Source organism: Scylla paramamosain, chromosome 24 (assembly GCF_035594125.1).
Source record: "Scylla paramamosain isolate STU-SP2022 chromosome 24, ASM3559412v1, whole genome shotgun sequence".
NCBI classification, from domain to species: Eukaryota; Metazoa; Arthropoda; class Malacostraca; order Decapoda; family Portunidae; genus Scylla; species Scylla paramamosain.
Genome location: NC_087174.1, coordinates 20,270,608 through 20,293,107, shown reverse-complemented (window position 1 = coordinate 20,293,107; position 22,500 = coordinate 20,270,608). Strand labels below are relative to the sequence as shown.

Below are 22,500 nucleotides of genomic sequence, written 5' to 3'. Positions count from 1 at the left end.
GGAGGAGGAGGAGGAGGAGGAGGAGGAAGGAAAGATAATGCGGTGGAGAAGAGAGGGAGGGAGGGAGGAAGGGAGGGAGTTAAGGAGCAGTAAAGATAAAAAATGGGCAAGGAAGAGGAAAGGAGACAGTGAATAAGAACCAATGGAGAGAGAGAGAGAGAGAGAGAGAGAGAGAGAGAGAGAGAGAGAGAGAGAGAGAGAGAGAGAGAGAGAGAGAGAGAGAGAGAGAATGCGGAAGGAAAAGAAGAGAGAAATAATAGAAAATACTGACGTGGCATATGGAAAGGAAGAGAGAAGGAAGGAAGAAGGGAGGAGAGGGAGGGAAGGAAGGAGGAGGGGGAGGGAGGGAGGGAGGAGGGAAGGAATAAAAGAAGAGAATAGAGAAGGAAGGATGGAAGGAAGAAAGGAAGGGAGCAGGGAAGGAAGAAGAGGGGAAGGAGGGAAAAAAATAAAGAAAGAGAATAGGGAAGGAAGAAAGGAAGGAAGGAGGGAAGGAAGGAAGGGAGCAAGGAAGGAAGAGAAGGAGGGAGGGAGGAGAGAAGAAATAGAGGAAGACAATAGAAAAGGAAGAAACAAAGGGAGGATGGAAGGAAGAAAGGAAGAGAAGTGAAGGAAAGAAAGGAAAAAAGAGAAGAAAGGAGAGAAAGAAAATGAGAGAAAAGGAATAAAAAAGGTATGACTAAAGAAAGGATGCATCTAATAATAATAATAATAATAATAATAATAATAATAATAATAATATTAATAATAATAATAATAATAATAATAATAATAGTAATAATAATAATAATAACTAACAATAACAATAACAATAATGGTAATAATAATAATAATAATAATAATAATAATAATAATAATAATAATAATAATAATAAATAGTAATAATAACAGGCACGAATTTAGACTTAACATAGCACTACAAATTCATTTTCCCCACGTGACATTAGTTTCCTCCTCCTCCTCCTCCTCCTCCTCCTCCTCCTTCTCCTCCTCCTCGTCCTCCTCTTCCTCCTCCTTCACCGCCTCCTGCAGACCCCCTCCCTCAGTAACACACCCAGCATAACATGACCTCACACCACAGAACCAGTCAGTATTGGTGGCTCACAGTTTACATAAAAGCACAGCGAACACATTGCCACGCTGCCCTTGAGAGCAAAACAGCTCAGCATGCACGTCTGTTTTTGCAAGGTATATATATTTCCGCCCTCCCTAAGTCCTCAGCCAACCGTCAGCACGTCACAGTACTCGTCTCTCCTCAGTGCTCACGTCACTAAACGCTCACCTGTACACGTCTGTCACAGGTGTGATGGTATTAAGGACTGTATTCTGAAACGCTTCTATACCGCACCGCCTCTGTATAATTTTAAAAGGCTCTACTTTTTTTTTTTTTTTATGTAGGAGGGACACTGGCCAAGAGCAACAAAAATCCAATTAAAAAAAAAAAAGCTCACTGAGATGCCAGTCCCATAAAAGGATCCAAAGCGGTAGTCAATAATTGAAGGAATTCAAGTCATAGGGAGTGGAAATACAGAAGCAGGCAGGGAGTTCCAGAGTTTACCAGAGAAAGGGATGAATGATTGAGAATACTGGTTAACTCTGGCACCAGAGAGGTAGACAGAATAGGGGTGAGAAAAAGAAGAAAGTTTTGTGCAGCGAGGCCGCGGGAGGAGGGGAGGCATGCAGTTAGCAAGATCAGAAGAGCAGTTAGCATGAAAATAGCGGCAGAAGACAGCTAGAGATGCAACATTGCGGCGATAAGAGAGAGGCTGAAGACAGTCAGTTAGAGGAGAGGAGTTGATGAGACGAAAAGCTTTTGATTCCACCCTGTCTAGAAGAGCAGTATGAGTGGAACCCCCCAGACATGTGAAGCATACTCCATACATGGACGGATAAGGCCCTTGTACAGAGTTAGCTGGGGGGGTTTAGAGAAACTGGCAGAGACGTCTCAGAACACCTAACTTCATAGAAGCTGTTTTTAGCTAGAGATGAGATGTGAAGTTTCCAGTTCAGATTATAAGTAAAGGACAGACCGAGGATGTTCAGTGTAGAAGAGGGGGACAGTTGAGTGTCAATGACGAAGAGGGGGATAGCTGTCTGGAAGGTTGTGTCGAGTTTATAGATGGAGGAATTGAGTTTTTGAGGCATTAAACAATACCAAGTTTGCTCTACCCCAATCAGAAATTTTAGAAAGATCAGAAGTCAAGCGTTCTGTGGCTTCCCTGTGTGAAATGTTTACTTCCTGAAGTGTTGGACGTCTATGAAAAGACGTGGAAAAGTGCAGGGTGGTATCATCAGCTTAGGAGTGGATAGGATAAGAAGTTTGGTTTAGAAGGTCATTCATGAATAATAAGAATAGAGTGGATGACAGGACAGAACCCTGAGGAACACCACTGTTAATAGATTTAGAAGAGCAGTTACCGTCTACCAGAGCAGCAATAGAACGGTCAGAAAGGAAACTCGAGATGAAGTTACAGAGAAAAGGATAGAAGCCGTAGTAGAGTAGTTTGGAAATCAAAGCTTTGTGACAGACTCTATCAAAAGCTTTTGATATGTCCAAAGCAACAGCAAAAGTTTCACCAAAATCTCTAAAAGAGGATGACCAAGACTCAGTAAAGAAAGCCAGAAGATCACCAGTAGAGCGGCCTTGACGGAACCCATACTGACGATCAGATAGAAGGTTGTGAAGTGATAGATGTTTAAGAATCTTCCTGTTGAGGATAGATTCAAAAACTTTAGACAGCCAGGAAATTAAAGCAATAGGACGGTAGTTTGAGGGATTAGAATGGTCACCCTTTTTAGGAACAGGCTGAATATAGGCAAACTTCCAGCAAGAAGGAAAGGTAGATGTTGACAGACAGAGTTGAAAGAGTTTGACTTGGCAAGGTGCAAGCACGGAGGCACAGTTTCGGAGAACAATAGAAGGGACTCCATCAGGTCCATAAGCCTTCTGAGGGTTTAAGCCAGCGAGGGCATAGAAAACTTCATTGCCAAGAATTTTAATAGGTAGCATGAAGTAGTCAGAGGGTGGAGAGGGAGGAACAAGCCCAGAATCGTCCAAGGTAGATTTTTTAGCAAAGGTTTGAGCGAAGCTTTAGAAATAGATGTGATAGCAGTGGTGCCATCTGGCTGAAAAAAAGGAGGGAAAGAAGATGCAAAGTTATTGGAGATATTTTTGGCTAGATGCCAGAAGTCACGAGGAGAGTTAGATCTTGAAAGATTTTGACACTTTCTATTAATAAATGAGTTTTTGGCTAGTTGGAGAACAGACTTGGCATGGTTCCGGAGAAATATACAGCGCATGAGATTCTGATGATGGAAGCTATACGTGTTTTTAAGGGTGTTTTTTAATGGTTCTACTAACATATAAACAAGATTTCTGCACAATTAACAGGAGAAACACACTTGAGAATCCGGTTATTCGTCTCTGTGACCTTTGAAAATAGTCGTGGCGGGAGAGCAGAGCGTTTCTGAATATGGGCCTTAGTCCTAACCTCGTATTTTGAAGCATTTCAGACCCCTTATTCTTAAACGTTCTATTCTCACATCGCGACTATTTTCAGAACCCACAAAGAGAATTAATCGGATTCTCACAGATGTTTTTTCCCACTGTAAATGTAGAATACTTAGTAATATATCACTAGAATCACGAAAACCTCCTTGAAAACCCCCTTCAGCTTCCATTAGAGCCTACTGTAATTAGTGGAGATAGAAGGCCAAGTGTTTCAGAATATTGCCCTTAGTCTAATCAAAATTGTTTTCAAAGGCCACAGAGATGATAAGTCCGGTTTTCATGGGTGTTTTCTCTCTTGATGGTGTAGAATACATGTTAAACTATTACTGTAATTGAGAAAACGTCTGAAAACTCGAATAGTTTAAACTAAAGTATGCTGAATTGAGATTAGATGCTGAAATGTTTGAAAATACATTTCCTTGGGTGATCAGAGAGAGAGAGAGAGAGAGAGAGAGAGAGAGAGAGAGAGAGAGAGAGAGAGAGAGAGAGAGAGAGAGAGAGAGAGAGAGAGAGAGAGAGAGAGAGTGTGTGTGTGTGTGTGTGTGTGTGTGTGTGTGTGTGTGTGTGTGTGTGTGTGTGTGTGTGTGTGTGTGTGTGTGTGTGTGTGTGTGTGTGTGTGTGTGTGTGTGTGTGTGTGTGTGTGTGTGTGTGTGTGTGTGTGTGTGTGTGTTTGGGGGAAGTCTTGTCATGTTGCTAACACTGTCCTTCAACAATTCCACGTGCCCGCCTAGTGAAAATAGAAGCTCGAGGCACGCAAGGCTGTCCTAAGCAGAAACGCCAACACTCACACCCATAACACACGCTGCCAACTGCTGCGACACCAACCTGAGGGAGGGAAAAAAAAACATCTTTCCCCCACCATTACCTTCCTACTTGCGTTCTTCCCCCATAACCTTGCAAAGAAAGCCCAGCGTGTTAAGGGTCTGTTCACATTCACCTGCCTCGTGTCACCAATCTCACACAAAACATCTCTCTCTCTCTCTCTCTCTCTCTCTCTCTCTCTCTCTCTCTCTCTCTCTCTCTCTCTCTCTCTCTCTCTCTCTCTCTCTCTCCCATTACCTTCCCAACTGCATTCTTCCCTATGACCTTGCAAAGAACGCCCAGCTTATGAACACCCAGCTAGTTACTGAGTGGGGTGTTAAGGGACCCTTCACTTTCACCTGCCACGCGTCACTGCTCTGGGTTCTTTCATTCATATGTATGAGTACCGGCCTTAGTTTTTTCACCTTTTTATTTTCTTATGTTCTTGAATAGATATCTTTTGTATACTTACCGAGTTCTTGCACCTTCCCTTATTTTATTATGTTTTTATGTAGATTTCCTTCCTTTGCCTGAGTGAAGAGACTACAGCTTCATTCACACCTATGGGACGATATATTGCCATTAGTTTCTGCTGACTTCCTGCAATTTTACCTTTTTTTCTTTATGCTTTTATGATCCTATATCGCTCACCGTGATGTGGCTCTTTTATTTAGAAGAAATATAAAAAAGAAGGGAAAAAAGTCAGTCAAATGTGTTTTTTTTCTGAAAGGAAAAAAAAATAAGAAAACTCAATGTCAGAAGCATGACGTGGTTTATTCCGGGAAGGGGGAGAGGGGAGACAGACAGACGGGGAGAGAGAGAGAGAGAGAGAGAGAGAGAGAGAGAGAGAGAGAGAGAGAGAGAGAGAGAGAGAGAGAGAGAGAGAGAGAGAGAGAGAGAGAGAGAGAGAGAGAGAGAGAGAGAGAGAGAGAGAGAGAGAAACTCAACAGCCAAATGCGTGATATGTTTTTATACCGGAGAAAAAAAAAATAAAATAAAAAAATCACCTAGCGAGAGAAAAAAAATCAGAAAAACCTCAATGTCAAAAGCACGATACGTTTTGTACCCAGAGAGAGAGAGAGAGAGAGAGAGAGAGAGAGAGAGAGAGAGAGAGAGAGAGAGAGAGAGAGAGAGAGAGAGAGAGAGAGAGAGAGAGAGAAATATTCACCAGTCAAATACGTGATACCTGTTTTTATACCGACTAAAAAAATAAGAAAAACTCACTGGAAAAAAAAAATCTCATATTTAAAAGCACGATACGTTTTATAACGAGAGAGAGAGAGAGAGAGAGAGAGAGAGAGAGAGAGAGAGAGAGAGAGAGAGAGAGAGAGAGAGAGAGAGAGAGCGTGTTTTACGATGCAGTCACGTTTCATCTCGTAGGAACACAAGAACAGCGCGGCTTATCCATCTGTGTCATGTATTCAGCGAGGCAATACACGTGTTACGGCGCTGTGACTTGGTGTGTCTTGTGTAAGGGCTTAAAAAAAGGAGTACAAGGGATAACACACAACACACCTTAAGTTATTCCTACCTTATTTAATCTAAGAGCTGTTCAAGTGTTCAAGTGGGTCAGATGGTGGTAGGACTGAAACAGACTTAGTAATCAAGTTGTTAGTGGTGAATTACTTATGGATGAAGATAAGTGGAAATAGGTGTAGGCATGGTTCATACAGGGACTGCCACGTAAACCGGGCGGATTCTTGCAACTTCCCTTATATTCTTATGTTCTTTGTGATTCTGGTGATAGCTGTACATGGATTCTGCATCACCAACTAGAAACACACACTGGGAACACGACTGAGCATCTCTGTGGCCTTTGAATATAGACTTCAGGAAGGTGTGGTGTGTTTAAGACTAAGAGGCAATAAATGTAAGATTAAAGTTATTTATTTCATATATAGAAGTATTATTGTTTAAGCTTGTCAGTGTTAAAGGCTTTATGACACGTTGCCTCACTCCAGCAACTCAAGCGGCGTTACGATGATATAACTCAATATATCTTGTTTCAGGCATGACGGCTTCTTGCAGCTTCCCTTATTTTCTTACGTTCTTTCATGATTCTAGTGATAATTTAACATAGATTTTATCTCATCAGTAGAAAACACACTGTGAGAACCCGACCGATCAAATGTGGCCTTTGAAAATGGTCTTAATGAAGGTGCAAGGTGTTTAAGACTAAATAAATGGAAGATTAAAGTAATTTATTTAATGTATACAAGTATTCTTATTTAACTCTGTCAGTGCTAATGATTTTATGACACGTGTTGCTCACCTTCAGTAATTCAAGTGACTTTATTGAGCAGAAATAAAACTTGTGACACAAAAAGGCTTAAATTATTCCATGAATCTTATTTGTTAGTGTTGCCTTCCAAATCATGTGCTAAGCTTGCACCTCAGCATTCTTATTAAATCAAAGGAGAAGCACCAGCAGTCACCAGATTAAAAATACAATATATATATATATATATATATATATATATATATATATATATATATATATATATATATATATATATATATATATATATATATATATATATATATATATATATATATATATAAAACTTTTGTAGATCATGTAAACCATACACGCAAGAAATAACAATCACAGGAAGAGCACAAAAGAATACCTTAACACACACACACACACACACACACACACACACACACACACACACATACAAAGAAAATAAATAATTAAAACAATAAAATCAATAAAAAAGCTATCTAACATTCTGAGCTGCCGTGGCGTGTTTCAGAATGCGTGGTGTTTGTGGTGTCCCGCGGCGCTGACAGGCCCAGTCAAGGGTGTGCTGGCGGGGAGGGAACCAAGCACGCCCTTCATTAAAGGAATTACTGGACTAAGCCGTTGTTTCAAGTGACCTGCTTGTTTTTAATCCTCACGCTACTGCTGCTTTTTGTATAGGTGAGGGTGCTGCTGCTGCTGCTGCTGCTGCTGCTGCTGCTGCTACTACTACTACTACTATTGCTTCTATTGTTACTGCTGCTACTTCTACTACTGCTGCTGCTACTATTATTATTGCTGCTGCTGCTACTATTACTGCTGCTGCTGCTGCTGCTACTAGTATTGCTGCTGCTGCTGCTACTATTACTGCTGCTGCTGCTGCTACTACTACTGCTGCTACTTCTACTACTGCTGCTGCTACAACTACTGCTGCTACTTCTACTACTGCTGCTGCTGCTGCTGCTACAACTACTGCTGCTACTTCTACTGCTGCTGCTGCTGCTGCTGCTGCTTCTGCTGCTGCTACTACTACTGCTGTTACTTCTACTACTGCTGCTGCTACTACTACTGCTGCTACTTCTATTATTGCTGCTGCTACTACTACTGCTGCTACTTCTACTACTACTGCTGCTGCTGCTGCTGCTGCTGCTGCTGCTGCTACTACTACTGCTGCTGCTACTTCTACTACTACTACTACTACTACTACTACTACTACTACTACTGCTACTACTACTACTGCTGCTTCTTCTACTACTGTTGCTGATACTTCTACAAATTCTGCTGCTACTACATCTTTTTTTTTTATGTAGTAGTACTACTACCACTAGTACTACTACTACTACTACTACTACTACTACTAGTACTACTACTACTATTACTACTACTACTACTACTACTACTACTACTACTACTATTACTACTAGTACTATTACTACTACTACTATTACTACTAGTACTATTACTACTACTACTATTACTACTAGTTCTATTACTACTACTACTATTACTACTACTACTATTACTACTACTACTAGTACTACTACTAGTACTACTACTACTACTACTAGTACTACTACTAGTACTACTACTACTACTACTACTACTAACTACTGCTACTACTACTACTACTACTACTACTACTACTACTACTAGCTACTGCTACTACTACTACTACTACTACTACTACTACTACTAGTACTACTACTACTACTACTACTACTACTAGTACTACTACTACTAGTGTTACTACTACTACTACTACTACTAATAATAATAATAATAATAATAATAATAATAATAATAATAATAATAATAATTGGTAATAACAATAACAATAATAATAACAATAATAATAATATTTTTTTAATACCAACAGGTGACCGTTGCTTAAGACATTTGTAACTAGGGCAACGAAGGGCAACAAGAATACGGGCCGGTAACTAGGAAGGTGAGAGGGGACTGGAGCAGCGATAAGTGACTCGGGTAGTGAGTGTTGTGTTGTGGGTCGCCTCAACAAGACTCGGTGGGGTATATAAAATGTTTCACCAATACTCCGATATAGCAGGTAGGACAATGACGCCTAATTCATCTATTTATCTCTATACCAGGCCGGCAACCCCTCACAAGGTGACCCAGCAAGGCATCGCATACTCACTCACATCATCATTTACACTCTTAAGCCCGTATTCTGAAACGCTTTGCTCTTTCACCACGATTTTCAAAGGTCAGAAAAGATTTCTCGGGTTCTCAGGACTGTTTCTACTTTTAATAATGTAGAAATCTTGTTACTCTATCATTAAAACCGTAAAAACACCTTTAAAAACCCGTGTAACTTCAGCTAAAGCCTTTTGAATGCAGTGGCGGTCCGAGACAGAAGTCACGTGTTTCAGAATACGATGGTTCTTAATTCCATGGGACCACTGTAGAAAGAGACAGCCCCGTGGCCCATCGTACCACGTCAGTGTATGCCTAATTCATACTAATCTGTATTACCCATTACTGTATTATTCATTACTAACAAATTCTGCGCACTGATAAATTAATTCACTGTTTTTAAACACGCGGGTGTAAATAATCTAATGGTCTGTTGTTGTTCCATTAAGTAGAGGCTAACAGCAATAAAATCGACGCCTGTGACATTCTACTGGGAAACTTATTTGTAAATGTGTGTGTGTGTGTGTGTGTGTGTGTGTGTGTGTCGCTAAGAGGAGGTAAAGTCTCTCTCTCTCTCTCTCTCTCTCTCTCTCTCTCTCTCTCTCTCTCTCTCTCTCTCTCTCTCTCTCTCTCTCTCTCTCACACACACACACACACAAAGGAATAACTGGCACATGATTTCAGCCAGCCAGCACACGTCCCCATATCGCGACGCGGCTGGACCGCGATACCCACTGACTATTAATAATCTCACTATTTACAGAACACCTCCTGAATCCCACTCCCGGTCCTCCCATGCACGGGCCGGGGGTGCGTGGAGACAGCGACTGGAGTGTTAGAAGCAGTATTTTGAAACGCTTTGCTCTCTCACCACGATTAATTTTCAAAGGCCAGAGATGATTAACCTGGTTCTCAAGAGTGTTTCTCCTGTTAGTAATATAGAAATCTTGTTAACCTGTCACTAGAACCATAAAAACACCCTTAAAAACTCATGTAACTTCAACTACAGCCTTTTAAATTTAGTGAAGGTGAGGCGCGGAAGTGTTCCAGAATATGGTTCCTTAGAACAACGTGCACACACCAGCCAGTCCTGCACCGTGGCTTACTGTAATCCCAGGCATCACTCAACATGTTAGTCACTCAGAAAAAAATCACTGGGCCTTACTTTTCGGCTTAGCCTCTGCGGTGACGGGTAGGGTCAGGTTGGCGAGGGCGCCCTTGGTCTCCTGTAGGGCACTTCCCGCCGTGTCTACCGCAGACCCCATAAGATGGGCACCCTCGCTGATGGATGACGCCACGCCCTCTGCTCCATCAGCGGCCGAGGTTAACACACTCCTCCCACCTGCCATCACTTGAGCTGCGCCCTCAGACACGCGCCCCGCCGCTGCCTCCAGTGTGCTCCCGGTCGCCTCTGCCCCCGCAACGCCCTTTGATGCGGCTTCCCACAGACCACTCATGTCTCACTTACACGATTTGTTATGTTTTCCTGAGAGCAGAATACCATTAGCATGCTACTTGTTACCGGTTTCATGCCCACACAGGCAGACACCATCCTCTGCTTTCTACCCAAGGTTACTGATATCAACTTGATAATGCCTCTCAGCCTCTTGCATGAGGATGTTTATTTCATACTCAGCAGATACTTGTCATGGCATAGCATACATGATGACCCTCTTAGAATACGTTTTGACATCACATTTAACATCATATGATACACGGCTGACGTATGTGAATTTATCGGAAGGGATTTCTCAAGTCTAGACACAGGCAGGCCCCGCACCTCAGCTCTCGTGCCCGCCTCCCAAGTGGTGAGTCACGGCTCCTCCTCGCCACAAGCGAGAGCCTCAAACATCGTTAAATCATACTTGGGAGGCACACGCTTCTGCAAAAGCGCACCCACGCAAGCTAGCCGACACGCATGCATACGTACGTACGTACGTACGTACACACACACACACACACACACACACACACACACACACACACACACACACACACACACACACACAACCATTCTCAGCAGCACACAAAAAAAATAATAATTTGCATTCTCTCTCTCTCTCTCTCTCTCTCTCTCTCTCTCTCTCTCTCTCTCTCTCTCTCTCTCTCTCTCTCTCTCTCTCTCTCTCTCACACACACACACACACACACACACACACACACACACACACACCAAACAAAAACTACCCAATCTGCACTCTCGGTTCTCCTGTCATCCCTCCCTCTCCCTCTCTCCTTCCTTGCGTGCACACCGGCTGTTATTCTCCCTCTCCCTCCACTCTCCCGGGGCGAAGGACAAAGAGACGGGTCAAAAAGTAAGTAAAAAAAAAAAAGGTGGGTGGAGGCGTCTGCTGCATCTCATATCCTCCTCCTTACTTCCCTCCCGTACATCATATCAAGCAGACGTGAGGGTCGATCACAGGAGGCACCCAGACACTACCGATGAGGTACACCATGTCAGTCAGGCTTCACACTATATACAAGGTTTGAGCGGGTGAATGCACTGTGACACCTGCTCCCTTGAGTTATGATCCGTAATGTTGTCTTTCTTCTCTCTCCTGTTAGAGTGAGAGAAGGTTGTTTGGTTTTAGGCTAAGTGCCAAGTGCCATTTAAGTTTCGTAGTGTTAAGTTGTGGTTTCGAGGTGTTCGTGGTTTGCAGGTAAGGCAAAACATTACTTCAATAAATAAGATGTTATTAAGTACTGCTGCTATTGTGTTTCTACTATTAAACATTGCTTTATCACCAAAATCATTACATACTGATATTCTTACTATCACTGCCACCAAATAGGTTACTACTACTACTGAAGTGACTACGAAAATTATTATCACTACCACAACAATACCACCATGGTCAACATACTTTAACAATTCCCTCAGGCCAGACCTTTCCGGGCGCGGTCGTGGGCTGTCCCTGATCTTCCGACGCGGCCCCTCTCACCACGCACCTCCCATACCCACCCAAAACAAAGCCCGCCACAGCTAAATCGCGCCGGCCGGCCCGGGAGCTGAGAGTGCCGTCTGAACACACACTGCTCTTTACACGTGTTTACCTCAGTCATGCAATCGATAGAGGCATCCCGCGAGACAATTCAAAACAAAGGGAAACACTCTTAACCCCGTCTGGCGTCCAACACTCCACAAATTGGCGCGCCAACACTGAGCTGTAACACTAACCACGGCGGCTGAGTCTCGTGTTGTCATGTTCAGTGTTGCTGTTAGTCTCCCATACTTGACACTCTGATTGGGAAAAACCACTAAAAGTTTCCAAACGGGATGAATTAAGCTAATGGTATCTGCACCAGCACTTGGGCCATAGAGCTGTCTGCCCACACCTACACACACTGCCTACACTGAGCGGGGAATGGCCCTGTCTGGCGGCCGTTGCTTGGTTGGGGGCGGCTAGAGACGGAATGTAGAAGAGAGAGAGAGAGAGAGAGAGAGAGAGAGAGAGAGAGAGAGAGAGAGAGAGAGAGAGAGAGAGAGAGAGAGAGAGAGAGAGAGAGAGAGAGAGAGAGAGAAAGCTGATTTGGCGAGTTTTCTTCCCAGCAGAGGTCATTGACTGTAAAAGCCGGGATGACCAAGCATCAACTTCTAACCTTATCCCTTCTATCAATACCCAACACTGCTGCACTCGACATGCCAGTGGCGCCACTTGGGAGAAGCAGGGTTAATTTCTATCGATTAGAGTTAGAAACCAGCTCAACTCTCATATGAAGACAAAGATTTAAAGAAATTATCCAGCCCACACTGAGGCATTTTATTTTATTTATTTTTTTTACTATTATTATTTTTTTTTTTTTTGTGTGTGTGTGTGTGTGCGTGTGGATTGAAGCGAATAACAGATATATAGAACCTCTGCATGGTCCAGTTTCACAAGACCACAAACCTCTCCCTTTCCCTGACTTTAAACTTGTGTGGAGGAAAAAATAAAGGAATTTTCTTAAGCAGATGTCAAGCAAATACCAACACACGCCACCCTTACAACAACTGATGATAATTGTCAAGAAACAAGAAAATGCAAGGGAACTGAACAGTAAGAGAAAGGGTATCAGAGACAGGAAGGGGGCAAGGGGGGAAGTAAAGGGAAGCGACTGGGAAGGCGAGAACGGCACGTGATGGAGACAAGGGCACGATTATGCTCCAGACGGAAACTTTTACACACACACACACACACACACACACACACACAGCTACTCAATGGTGCAACGGCCGGTGGGCCACGCGCGGGGTGAGGAAAGCAGGCAGAGAGGGAAGGCACCAGAGAAGGGGTGGTGTCCTGTGGCGTGGTTCCTGTGACATTCAAGGACAATATGGGACTCGGAATGTATCATGGCAGTGCTAACGATATGTCTTCGTCTGTGTGTCCCCCTCTCAACCTCACCGTCGAAAAAAAATAGTAGTAGCAGCAAAAGTGATGCTGGTACCGGTGCGGAATGATCAATTACAGCAATAGGTATGAATATCGGAACACTGATTCTTAAGAATACTGATTCTTCTGAATACAAGATTTTCAACCCATCATGTCTTCCCTTCCTCTTTCAATACACACGCACACACACACACATACTGCTTGAACGCACGCATCTGACGGGCGCCTCTGTTGCCACCAAGCACAGGAAACGCGGAGCGGATAGGATGAGCAAATCCAAGCGAATGACGGCCGACCACACAGCCGGTCAAGATCAAGGATCATGTTCATCAGAGTCCATTAAGAGCTCAAGTATTTTCCTGGTGAAACTAAACTTTATAAAACACAAGCGGGGGGATTAACGTGGCGCAATGATAAAGGTAACACTATACTCTTACGTAGATGAGCAGGATTTCCACACGCGTCTTTCTCCCACCTACGTACTTATTTCCATCTGCAGCTTTGATAGTTTACTTTTGATCAATTAATATGTGTGCTCTTACTCATCATACTTTTATACTGGTAGATGACATGCCTAGTTAAACATGAAAAACTTTTTTTTTTTTCTGAATGCTTGCTTCACTACTTGAAAATATCAAGCACTGGTCGACAACTATGGATTTCTTTGCTGTCAACAGTGAACCATAAAACAGGCTTTGCCAAACTCAAGCGGCTGACCTAAAGACAATCAGTGAGTCTGCGAGGAAGGAGGTAATTAGGACCAGTGACTAAGCACCACTATCACCTCACGCATCCTTCTCCATGCACCCTGCGGGATGAAGTACACGTCTGGCAGCGCGGCACGGTGGCAGGTGGTGCTGCAACATCACGGCCAAGCGGCGGCGACGAGAACACCTATTCTCGGCTCCTGCAACCAAACTCTTATACACCTGATCCATTGAATCCAACTCGGGCAACACACGACTGGCGAAAATTGTTCTGATGAGAAGCATTTATGAATTATTATGGCCATTGAGACGAACACGTTATTTACACAGTGTATCCTGCCCTGAATCTTGAGATTGATCCGCATTAGTATGTATCCCTGGTGTCACTTCTCAGGTAACGTGAACATAATATGGCAGTTCAACAATTCTTGGAAAGGCAAAGACCCGTTGTGGCACAGAACAAACATAACGAAAACAATATTATACACCGACTCATTTTCTGTCACACAATCAGACACAGTGCACTATACTACACTTAAGCTTAGTGCACTGTGGATCGTTAACACGTCTCTCTGTTCACCGTCTGCACAAATACACTAATCCCCAGCACCAGCACCTCGAACATGGAGGTCCGGCGGACAACACAGCCCCTCACTGCTGTCACAGACCAGTTCCAGGCTGCACCACCAGCTTTAAGGTTTATGTTTGAGGGCTCATTCAGAGCTCGGCCTGTTCAATACACCTTTACCGGGGAATAACAATCTCACCAGTCCCCCACGCCCGTGACTGTCAAAAAGACAAACAGAAGCACACGGACACAGTAGCGGGCCGCGAGAGGAGAGCAGACAGCACTACTGGCAGCCAGCAAGGATATTGCCGCTGTCGCCGGAATGGCAGACCGCGTGGTGGCGCCCCTCCTCCCTCCCCCCCATATCGGCAACCTCCCACTCCCACCCCCACTCAAGGGGTCCTCGTTCTTCTTTACTCCAGACAAACACCCACAAATATTTGCTCCCATGTGCAGTTCCTCACTGTCATGTTACCGAATGTTGAAGCACGTTTACCCACCACGCCTAACTCAACAAACTAGCATTTTACGGTGCAAAAATATATAATTCTTCCATTATTGTGTTTGTGCCAAGCACTTTCTGCAATATACTTGTGATTGAAGAAATTAATAGCTTCTGGCACCTGCTACAGAATAATACATGTTTTACGGTATACCTATAATTAATCTGAGATAATAATGTGACAGACAGGTGTAACCACGTCTGCTGAACTTACTACAGGCACTCATACTGTATATGTCTTTATCAAGCGCTTGACAGATGTAGTTGCAAGAACGACTACGATGTCAACGATGTCTCTCCTTGTAACCAAACAGAACTTTTTTTACTCATCTCTATCTTGAACACACACACACACACACACACACTATATATATATATATATATATATATATATATATATATATATATATATATATATATATATATATATATATATATATATATATATATATATATATATGCTGTAATCAATAAAGCAACACGCCCTGCTAACTCTTACTGCCTTTATATATACACACTTACTTTATATACCTTTATATATACACTCTTACTGCCTTTACACACACACACACACACACACACACACACACACACACACAGAGAGAGAGAGAGAGAGAGAGAGAGAGAGAGAGAGAGAGAGAGAGAGAGAGAGAGAGAGAGAGAGAGAGAGAGAGAGAGAGAGAGAGAGCTATGCATAGACATGGAACAGTTAGCAGACCTCCATAACTTTTTTTTTCGTTGGTCTAGCGCGATACGTTATTGATTGCAGCAATTATACTAATAAGATATAAAGATCACAACCCTCCCTCCCTCCCTCCCACCACCGGAAACTACGTCACGGCGCCATGGTCCAGTCTCACACACACACACACACACACACACGATTATGCAGGAATACTGTTTCAGGCTACATTTGACCTAGCTGGACAGTGTTACAAATATAGCAAATGTATAGAACCATGATAATTTTTTAGTGTCCCTATTAATAAACCCAAGAGACTGAAATCTAAGCGACGATCAACGAAAATGAGCAGTGAACCACGATTGTACTTGTAATAGTCCCTGCAGTGCAACTCAACCAGTCCAGATAGATTTAGTTCTCTCTCTCTCTCTCTCTCTCTCTCTCTCTCTCTCTCTCTCTCTCTCTCTCTCTCTCTTCGGGGCGAGGTGGAAGAACATGATCCATTATTCAGGTGAACAAGTCTTGTAGAAGGAACGTCTGCTTTCAGTGTTCTCATGACTTGTGATATCATTAACTTAGATCCACGCACGTTCTGACACATGCTGTATACAATAATGAGTCACGCCAATGCTTGTCACTGCGCAACGCTCAACAGTCTACTCATTACTTGTGAACCAACAAACTAATATAAGTCAGCTGGAGAAATTACGTGGTGTACCTTGTGTTCACGTGTTGACTATGTAATGTTATGTACTGGTATTATGACTGTACTTCGCTTGATATCCAGTGACGTGTCTTCCAGCGATAGATGTGCTTCCGTCCTCGATACCTCAAGATATGATGGAAAATGAATCAGCAAGTACTTACAAACATGAACACAACTGATGTAAAGTCAACATTAAGCGTACATGTGGATTATATAAAGTGAAAAAGGAAATTGTGGACTGAAACACACTGGAGCACTGTGATTGGTCCGTCCGTGGGAGGGGAGCATCGCCTGACCCGCGAGAACCAATCAGAGCGGGCCTTCCATATCGATCCCGGACCCGCGCGGTTGCCGAACAACATTCCAGCTGTTGGACTCGGTAACCCTCCAAGAGAGCCAGGTACACTCGTTTATATCGCCTAAGCATATCCCACAAAATGAGAAATACAAAGCACTAACTAGGCACATCGTAGTACCAAACCAGCGAGCACTTGTCTTCAAGAAGATAAGCAAGGAAAGGAAATATCTCTATTTTGATGTTTTATATTTACATTTATTTATACTTTTGTCTTTCCGCCACACACGAAAGTGCTATGATGCACATGACCCAATGCTTTATGGTCCAGGCCGACCACACAGTGCAGCATTCACACTACATGACTGAGGGATCCAGCGCCACTCAACCATAACCATCACATCTTCGCGACTGGAACTTGAAAATTTTGTACGTAAAATTTCAGCTGTGACAGGTCTGACTCAGAATGGGGTCTTCGTACTTACACACACACACACACACACACACACACACACACACACACACACACACACATATATATATATATATATATATATATATATATATATATATATATATATATATATATATATATATATATATATATATATATATATATATATATATATATATATATATATATGCGTGCGTGCGTGTGTGTGTCTGTGTGTGTGTGTGTGTGTGTGTGTGTGTGTGTGTGTAAAAATATTTCAGATTTTCAAAACTACAATCACGAACAAGTATCACGGTGTGCACATTAAACAATCTAGAAACGCATGTGCATAAGGGAAAATAAAATAAATTGCACAGCATGTGTGCGCAGCAAAGCAGCACACATGTATACTCCGTAATACATTACACAGGTGTGCACAAGCATCCAGTAAATATGAATAAACTCACTTGCATCCATGTCGCTCATCATTGGTGACGCACAAGATTCCGCTGGGTGAGGTGTATCACACACAACTGGCGACACACTAATACAGAATGTTCCACGGCACTTATCCCTACGTAAATGCAACACTCCAATCAGTGACCGAGGCCCAGAGATCACACACACCACCTACTGGTAACACGTTCCATGTGTCACTGGTGGCCCGTGTGGCTCACGGTGGCTGCGGCAGGACAGCACACCGCCTCCCTACGCACGCGTGCTTCACAGGTTGACGAACCCTTATTTTAACGTACTAACATCACCGCCATCGCATCACCCGTGTTTGCAGGTGTTGAGCATTTCAGATCTGCATGCATATCCATACTTGCAGATGTAAATATGATAAGGGTACTAGTTAGGTAAACAGGCTACAGTTATGCATCAATCGGCAACTCCCTCCCATGTAACATTAACCTGGTCACTCCTTCGGCTGACGGAAAGAAAACTCCTATCAGTTTACCTTTCCCACGTGCATTGATAGGACATTCCGTGTTGTGTATTAACCACGCCTTCATGCCTGCACTATCACTAACAAATACAGAGCGAAGAACTCTTCTCCAAGCAGCGGCAGGCCCTCGCTAGTTGCTGACCATGACGCGGAAAATATTCACCAGTTCTGCAAGTAACATAGGATTATATGTAGAAGCAAAAGTCCGTGAACTCATGTAAGGATTTTAATATAGGTTTTGGTCCATGATGGCGACTCCTTGACAGTTAACACATCACATCTACAAGTAATATGAGTATACATACATTTGGAGTCATAAAGAACTGGAAAAATAAATAGATAAATAAAATTAAATAAAATTAAATAAATAAACAATAATAATAATAATAATAATAATGATAATAATAATAATAATAATAATAATAATAATAATAATAATAATAGTAATAATTATAATAATAATAATAGTAATAACAACAACCACCACTTTCACCTTCATTACGAGAATACTGAATTTTTAAGTAATTTACACTATCTACTAGGTATAACAACAATATTTTAATTAATATACAGTACTTATGTGGCTTAATCAGGACAGCATCGCTCCAATATATGGTGATAATAATAATAATAATAATAATAATAATAATAATAATAATAATAATAATAATAATATTAATATTAACAATGAGATAAAAATAATACTGTATGACAATATTATATAGTAACATCAGTAGCTGCTGTTGAAACAATCACTCTGAAAATCTACTTACAGGTACAGTACCTGCAAGGATAACCAATGTTCTGCTTAACCTACATCACCAATTGATCACTTCATTCACTTACGATGGAACTGTCATAATTTTCATTCCCTAGTTGAGACAATTCACACAAATTTAAAGATGTTGACATTGGGTCAATTTTCAAAATGCAATTAAATTTGTATTACTATGAATCAGTTATTAAAAATAAACAAACTTTCTATCGGATACAAATACTGAATCAATTCAGTTTATGATTATGATGATTTTAAAACCACAAACTTGATTGACTCATGTGAAATTTAGTTTAGTCCAATTTTTTTGAAGCATGACTGACTGTTAAAACTCAATATAATTTAAATACAATTGTATGCACTTCCTGAGAAAAAGAATGAATAAAAATAAATAAATAAAAAAAGTAGAAACAAACATAAAATAGTACATGACAGATATCATACATTAATAGGTAAAATAATCTAGAATATATAGAGCTACTATTAAGTGACACTCAGCATTACATAACTACTATGTACAGTCAGCCATGAAGTGGAACTACCTACATGGAACAATACTGGTATGTGAAGTATGGTGACATTGTTGCAGGATTCATCTCAGCTAGTGCTTGTGAAGCTGTTCCTTGTCTAAAGCAAAGGCCTTGATATCAAATGTTACATATTCCCCACAGTTCCACTTGACAGCTTATCATATAAAAAGTACATACATCAGTTATTATTGGTTCCAAGTTTCCTGTGTTTCCAATAACACTTTATAAGCATCAGTGGCATGTATGCACACAATACAACAGCTTTCCCTTGACTTGTGATTTACTTATCATTATGTACATCCAAAGCTATATAATCCAAAGTGTAAAGAATATAACATACACTGTACAGGAAGGAAGATCCCTCATACTACCGTACAAGTTTTCTTGATAAGGCCATGAATGAAAGAGTCATCTGGGATTTAATTATCTTCAGCTACTTCACAATTCTGTGCACTGAACATTACATAAGCAACAAATTTTAATCAACATATGTTCTGACCTGAAAATAATTTTCACAAACATTTTCTTTGAAAGATGAGGATAATGTATACACATAAATCTACAGTAATTTCAATCACTGTATCCAAAACCACAGACACAGCTGCATCATATACCACTGCTCACTGAAGAGTGTCATGGTGCTTCCTGGAGGTCTCTCATCCTACTCTTACCTATTCACTGTACACTCTGGTTTCATTCATCCCCCACATAAAAAGAACCAATAAAATCAGGACTGATGCAAAACCTATAATACATAAGTAAGTACTTTTAAGAGAGCTATGGGAGACCTACCCTGTTTGAAAAGAATGCCTGGGAGGAATTATTTATCCTAATGCACTGGTGATCTCTTTTCAAAACAAAGTATGTAATTATTTGACTATCAGACATTCACTCAAATGTGTTCCACATGTTCTAGTCAACACAAGTCATGATTCCATATAATGTTCACATGCCATTCCAGCAATAAATCTCCCCATTCTGACATAGATGGAGAGAGTAGCAGTTCTGTTTAAAACAATAAAAATCTAGAGCAGTGTCCAATGCCTTCAGGCTCACATGATATTGCAGACCATTCCATAGAGAAAAATACAACACAAATTCCTTCTTCCTGGAAGTAATATGAATCCAACACATGGTGAATATTGAGTGATTGATTTAGGATTTTTAGGCATGGTGGAAAGCATAGCACTTCACTTATGAAGTAGTTCAAGGGACAGCCATATTGTGGCCATATTAACAAGGATGTCAGCACAGTGCATCTACTACACTTGCTTAAATATTTGCCTAAACTTCCAGAGAAGATCCAACTTGTAACTCAATTTCACCAAATCTCAGTCTCAACACACTACATATGTATGGACTTTCAGCTTGGAATAAAAAAAAAAATAAAAAAAATAAATAAAAAAAATAAATAAATAAAAAAAATAAATAAATAAAAAAAAAAATATATATATATATATATATATATATATATATATATATATATATATATATATATATATATATATATATATATATATATATATATATATATATATAAATCTATGGCATTGATACTCTTACAACCGACAGACTGAGTTTTCCTTTTTTTACATAAAAATTTTTAGATCAAATGTGAATAACCATTTTGGTGTCCCACCAAGTTCATGACAGTGAAAATAGCAGTTAAGCATTGAGCAATAAAGTTAATGCATTTATATATACAATAAACCCTATAAAGAGAGGCTGGCAAAGCTAGACATTCCCAATGATGAAACATTAGCTCAAATTGCACAAACATTCAAATGTACTTAACAGTGTCAAGGCAAGAGATCCAAGTTCCAAAACACCAAGATGTATTAAATAATGTTATGGTACATATGCAATTTTTATATTTTTAACCAGTAACAGACAGCAAATAATAAAACAATGGACAGAAGCTTAAATATTATTAGATATCAGGCCTCATGTCCACCACAGTCTCTTTAACAATGCTGCGAGACGAATGAGAAGGCTCCACAATCCAGTCACGCAATGCACTGTAATGATCCATTACATAAAGTGTAGTAAAGATATTAGTTAAATTATGTGGTCAATAGTCACTTATATAAACATGACAGACCAACTAACATTGACCAAAAAATTACTACAAGATGTATGGTCTGGTATGGTGCATACACACACACACACACACACACACACACACACACACACACACACACACACACACACACACACACACACACACACATCAGACCTTAACCATCTGGTGCACATGGGACTTTCAGCCTCCTTGAATTACCAAATTTGTGATAGTTACATAATTTATTGACAAAATATAGAAATGTATATACAAGCATAGCAGAAAAAAGTATTTCAATTTCCATCAATGATCTACTTTTTATATATTATGAAAGTAGATGGTGAGTACTACAGACAAATCATAAAGTATGTTGCTGAGAATTATTTGACATATATATATTAAACACTGCAGTAAATAAATTATGTAACATATCTTACTATGTCATGTACACAGACGTACATAATTCTATATTCGACACGCTATTTACAGACATCCATTAATCTACAAATGGAATAGTCACCAATAGCTTTTCAAAACTGTCAATTATGTCAAGAAATTTACACACAAGAATGAAAAAATAATCACACATTATAAGAGCAATTAATATCAAATGACACCTTTGGTATTTCAGGTGAGTTGTAAGTGACAGTAGTGTACAAGCACATGCTGTCTCGTCTTGCACATTTCCTTGGTCATAAGTACTGAGAGCTGAAGACTGCAGCAAAGATATATCCCCACTTACTGCAAGTTTGGTTCTACAGTGTAAATTGAATCAGCTCAAAGAGGAAATCAGTAGTATATCGATAATAATGTATAAATATGTACTGCTAGTCATTCCTAAAAGAAAACTGAGGTTGACAGCAATAACCCCAGCACACTATAAGTGATGGTGCATTTATTACAAATCATCTATGGCAGTGATCACACCTTCACCATGAAAACTGCTATTGCTTATCTTCCACAACATGTCAGAACAGAGCAGTGCAGGGTGAAGTGAGGTGGTGGCTAGGCAGAGACTGTCAAAGGTGGAGTGGATAGTAAAGGTTGAGATGAGCAGTTGTCAGGCTGAATTAGGGACTTGTAAGTGTTAAGGAAAGTAAAGCAGATGACTGACCACAGCATAAGCACTGAGACTGCCCATCTGCTCACAGATCTGATGGTGTACTACACTGTGATGCACAAGTTCCCAGACTACTTATCCTTGCTA

The 22,500-nt window shown here is 40.9% G+C and overlaps 2 protein-coding genes across 6 annotated transcripts in view; both read right to left on the bottom strand.

Annotated features, from left to right (window-relative positions):
• LOC135112861 (long-chain-fatty-acid--CoA ligase 1-like) overlaps positions 1 to 17,690 on the bottom strand; it is a 104,482-nt gene extending 86,792 nt beyond the window's left edge. Inside the window, exons 1-2 of one of the 5 annotated variants that reach the window (XM_064027762.1) lie at positions 14,559 to 14,705; positions 9,877 to 10,197 (exon numbers count right to left, since the gene is read on the bottom strand). In XM_064027762.1, coding sequence (XP_063883832.1) covers positions 9,877 to 10,168 — 292 coding nt within the window. In that variant the 5' untranslated portion in view covers positions 10,169 to 10,197; positions 14,559 to 14,705. The other 4 variants (XM_064027764.1, XM_064027763.1, XM_064027765.1 and 1 more) reach the window with 4 other exon arrangements.
• Positions 17,691 to 21,383: 3,693 nt separating this feature from the next.
• Positions 21,384 to 22,500, bottom strand: part of LOC135112860 (synembryn-A-like) — an 11,918-nt gene continuing 10,801 nt past the window's right edge. The window contains exon 11 of the mRNA XM_064027761.1: positions 21,384 to 22,500. This exon is cut by the window's right edge and continues 3,892 nt beyond it. The gene's annotated coding sequence lies outside the window, so the exon portion shown is untranslated.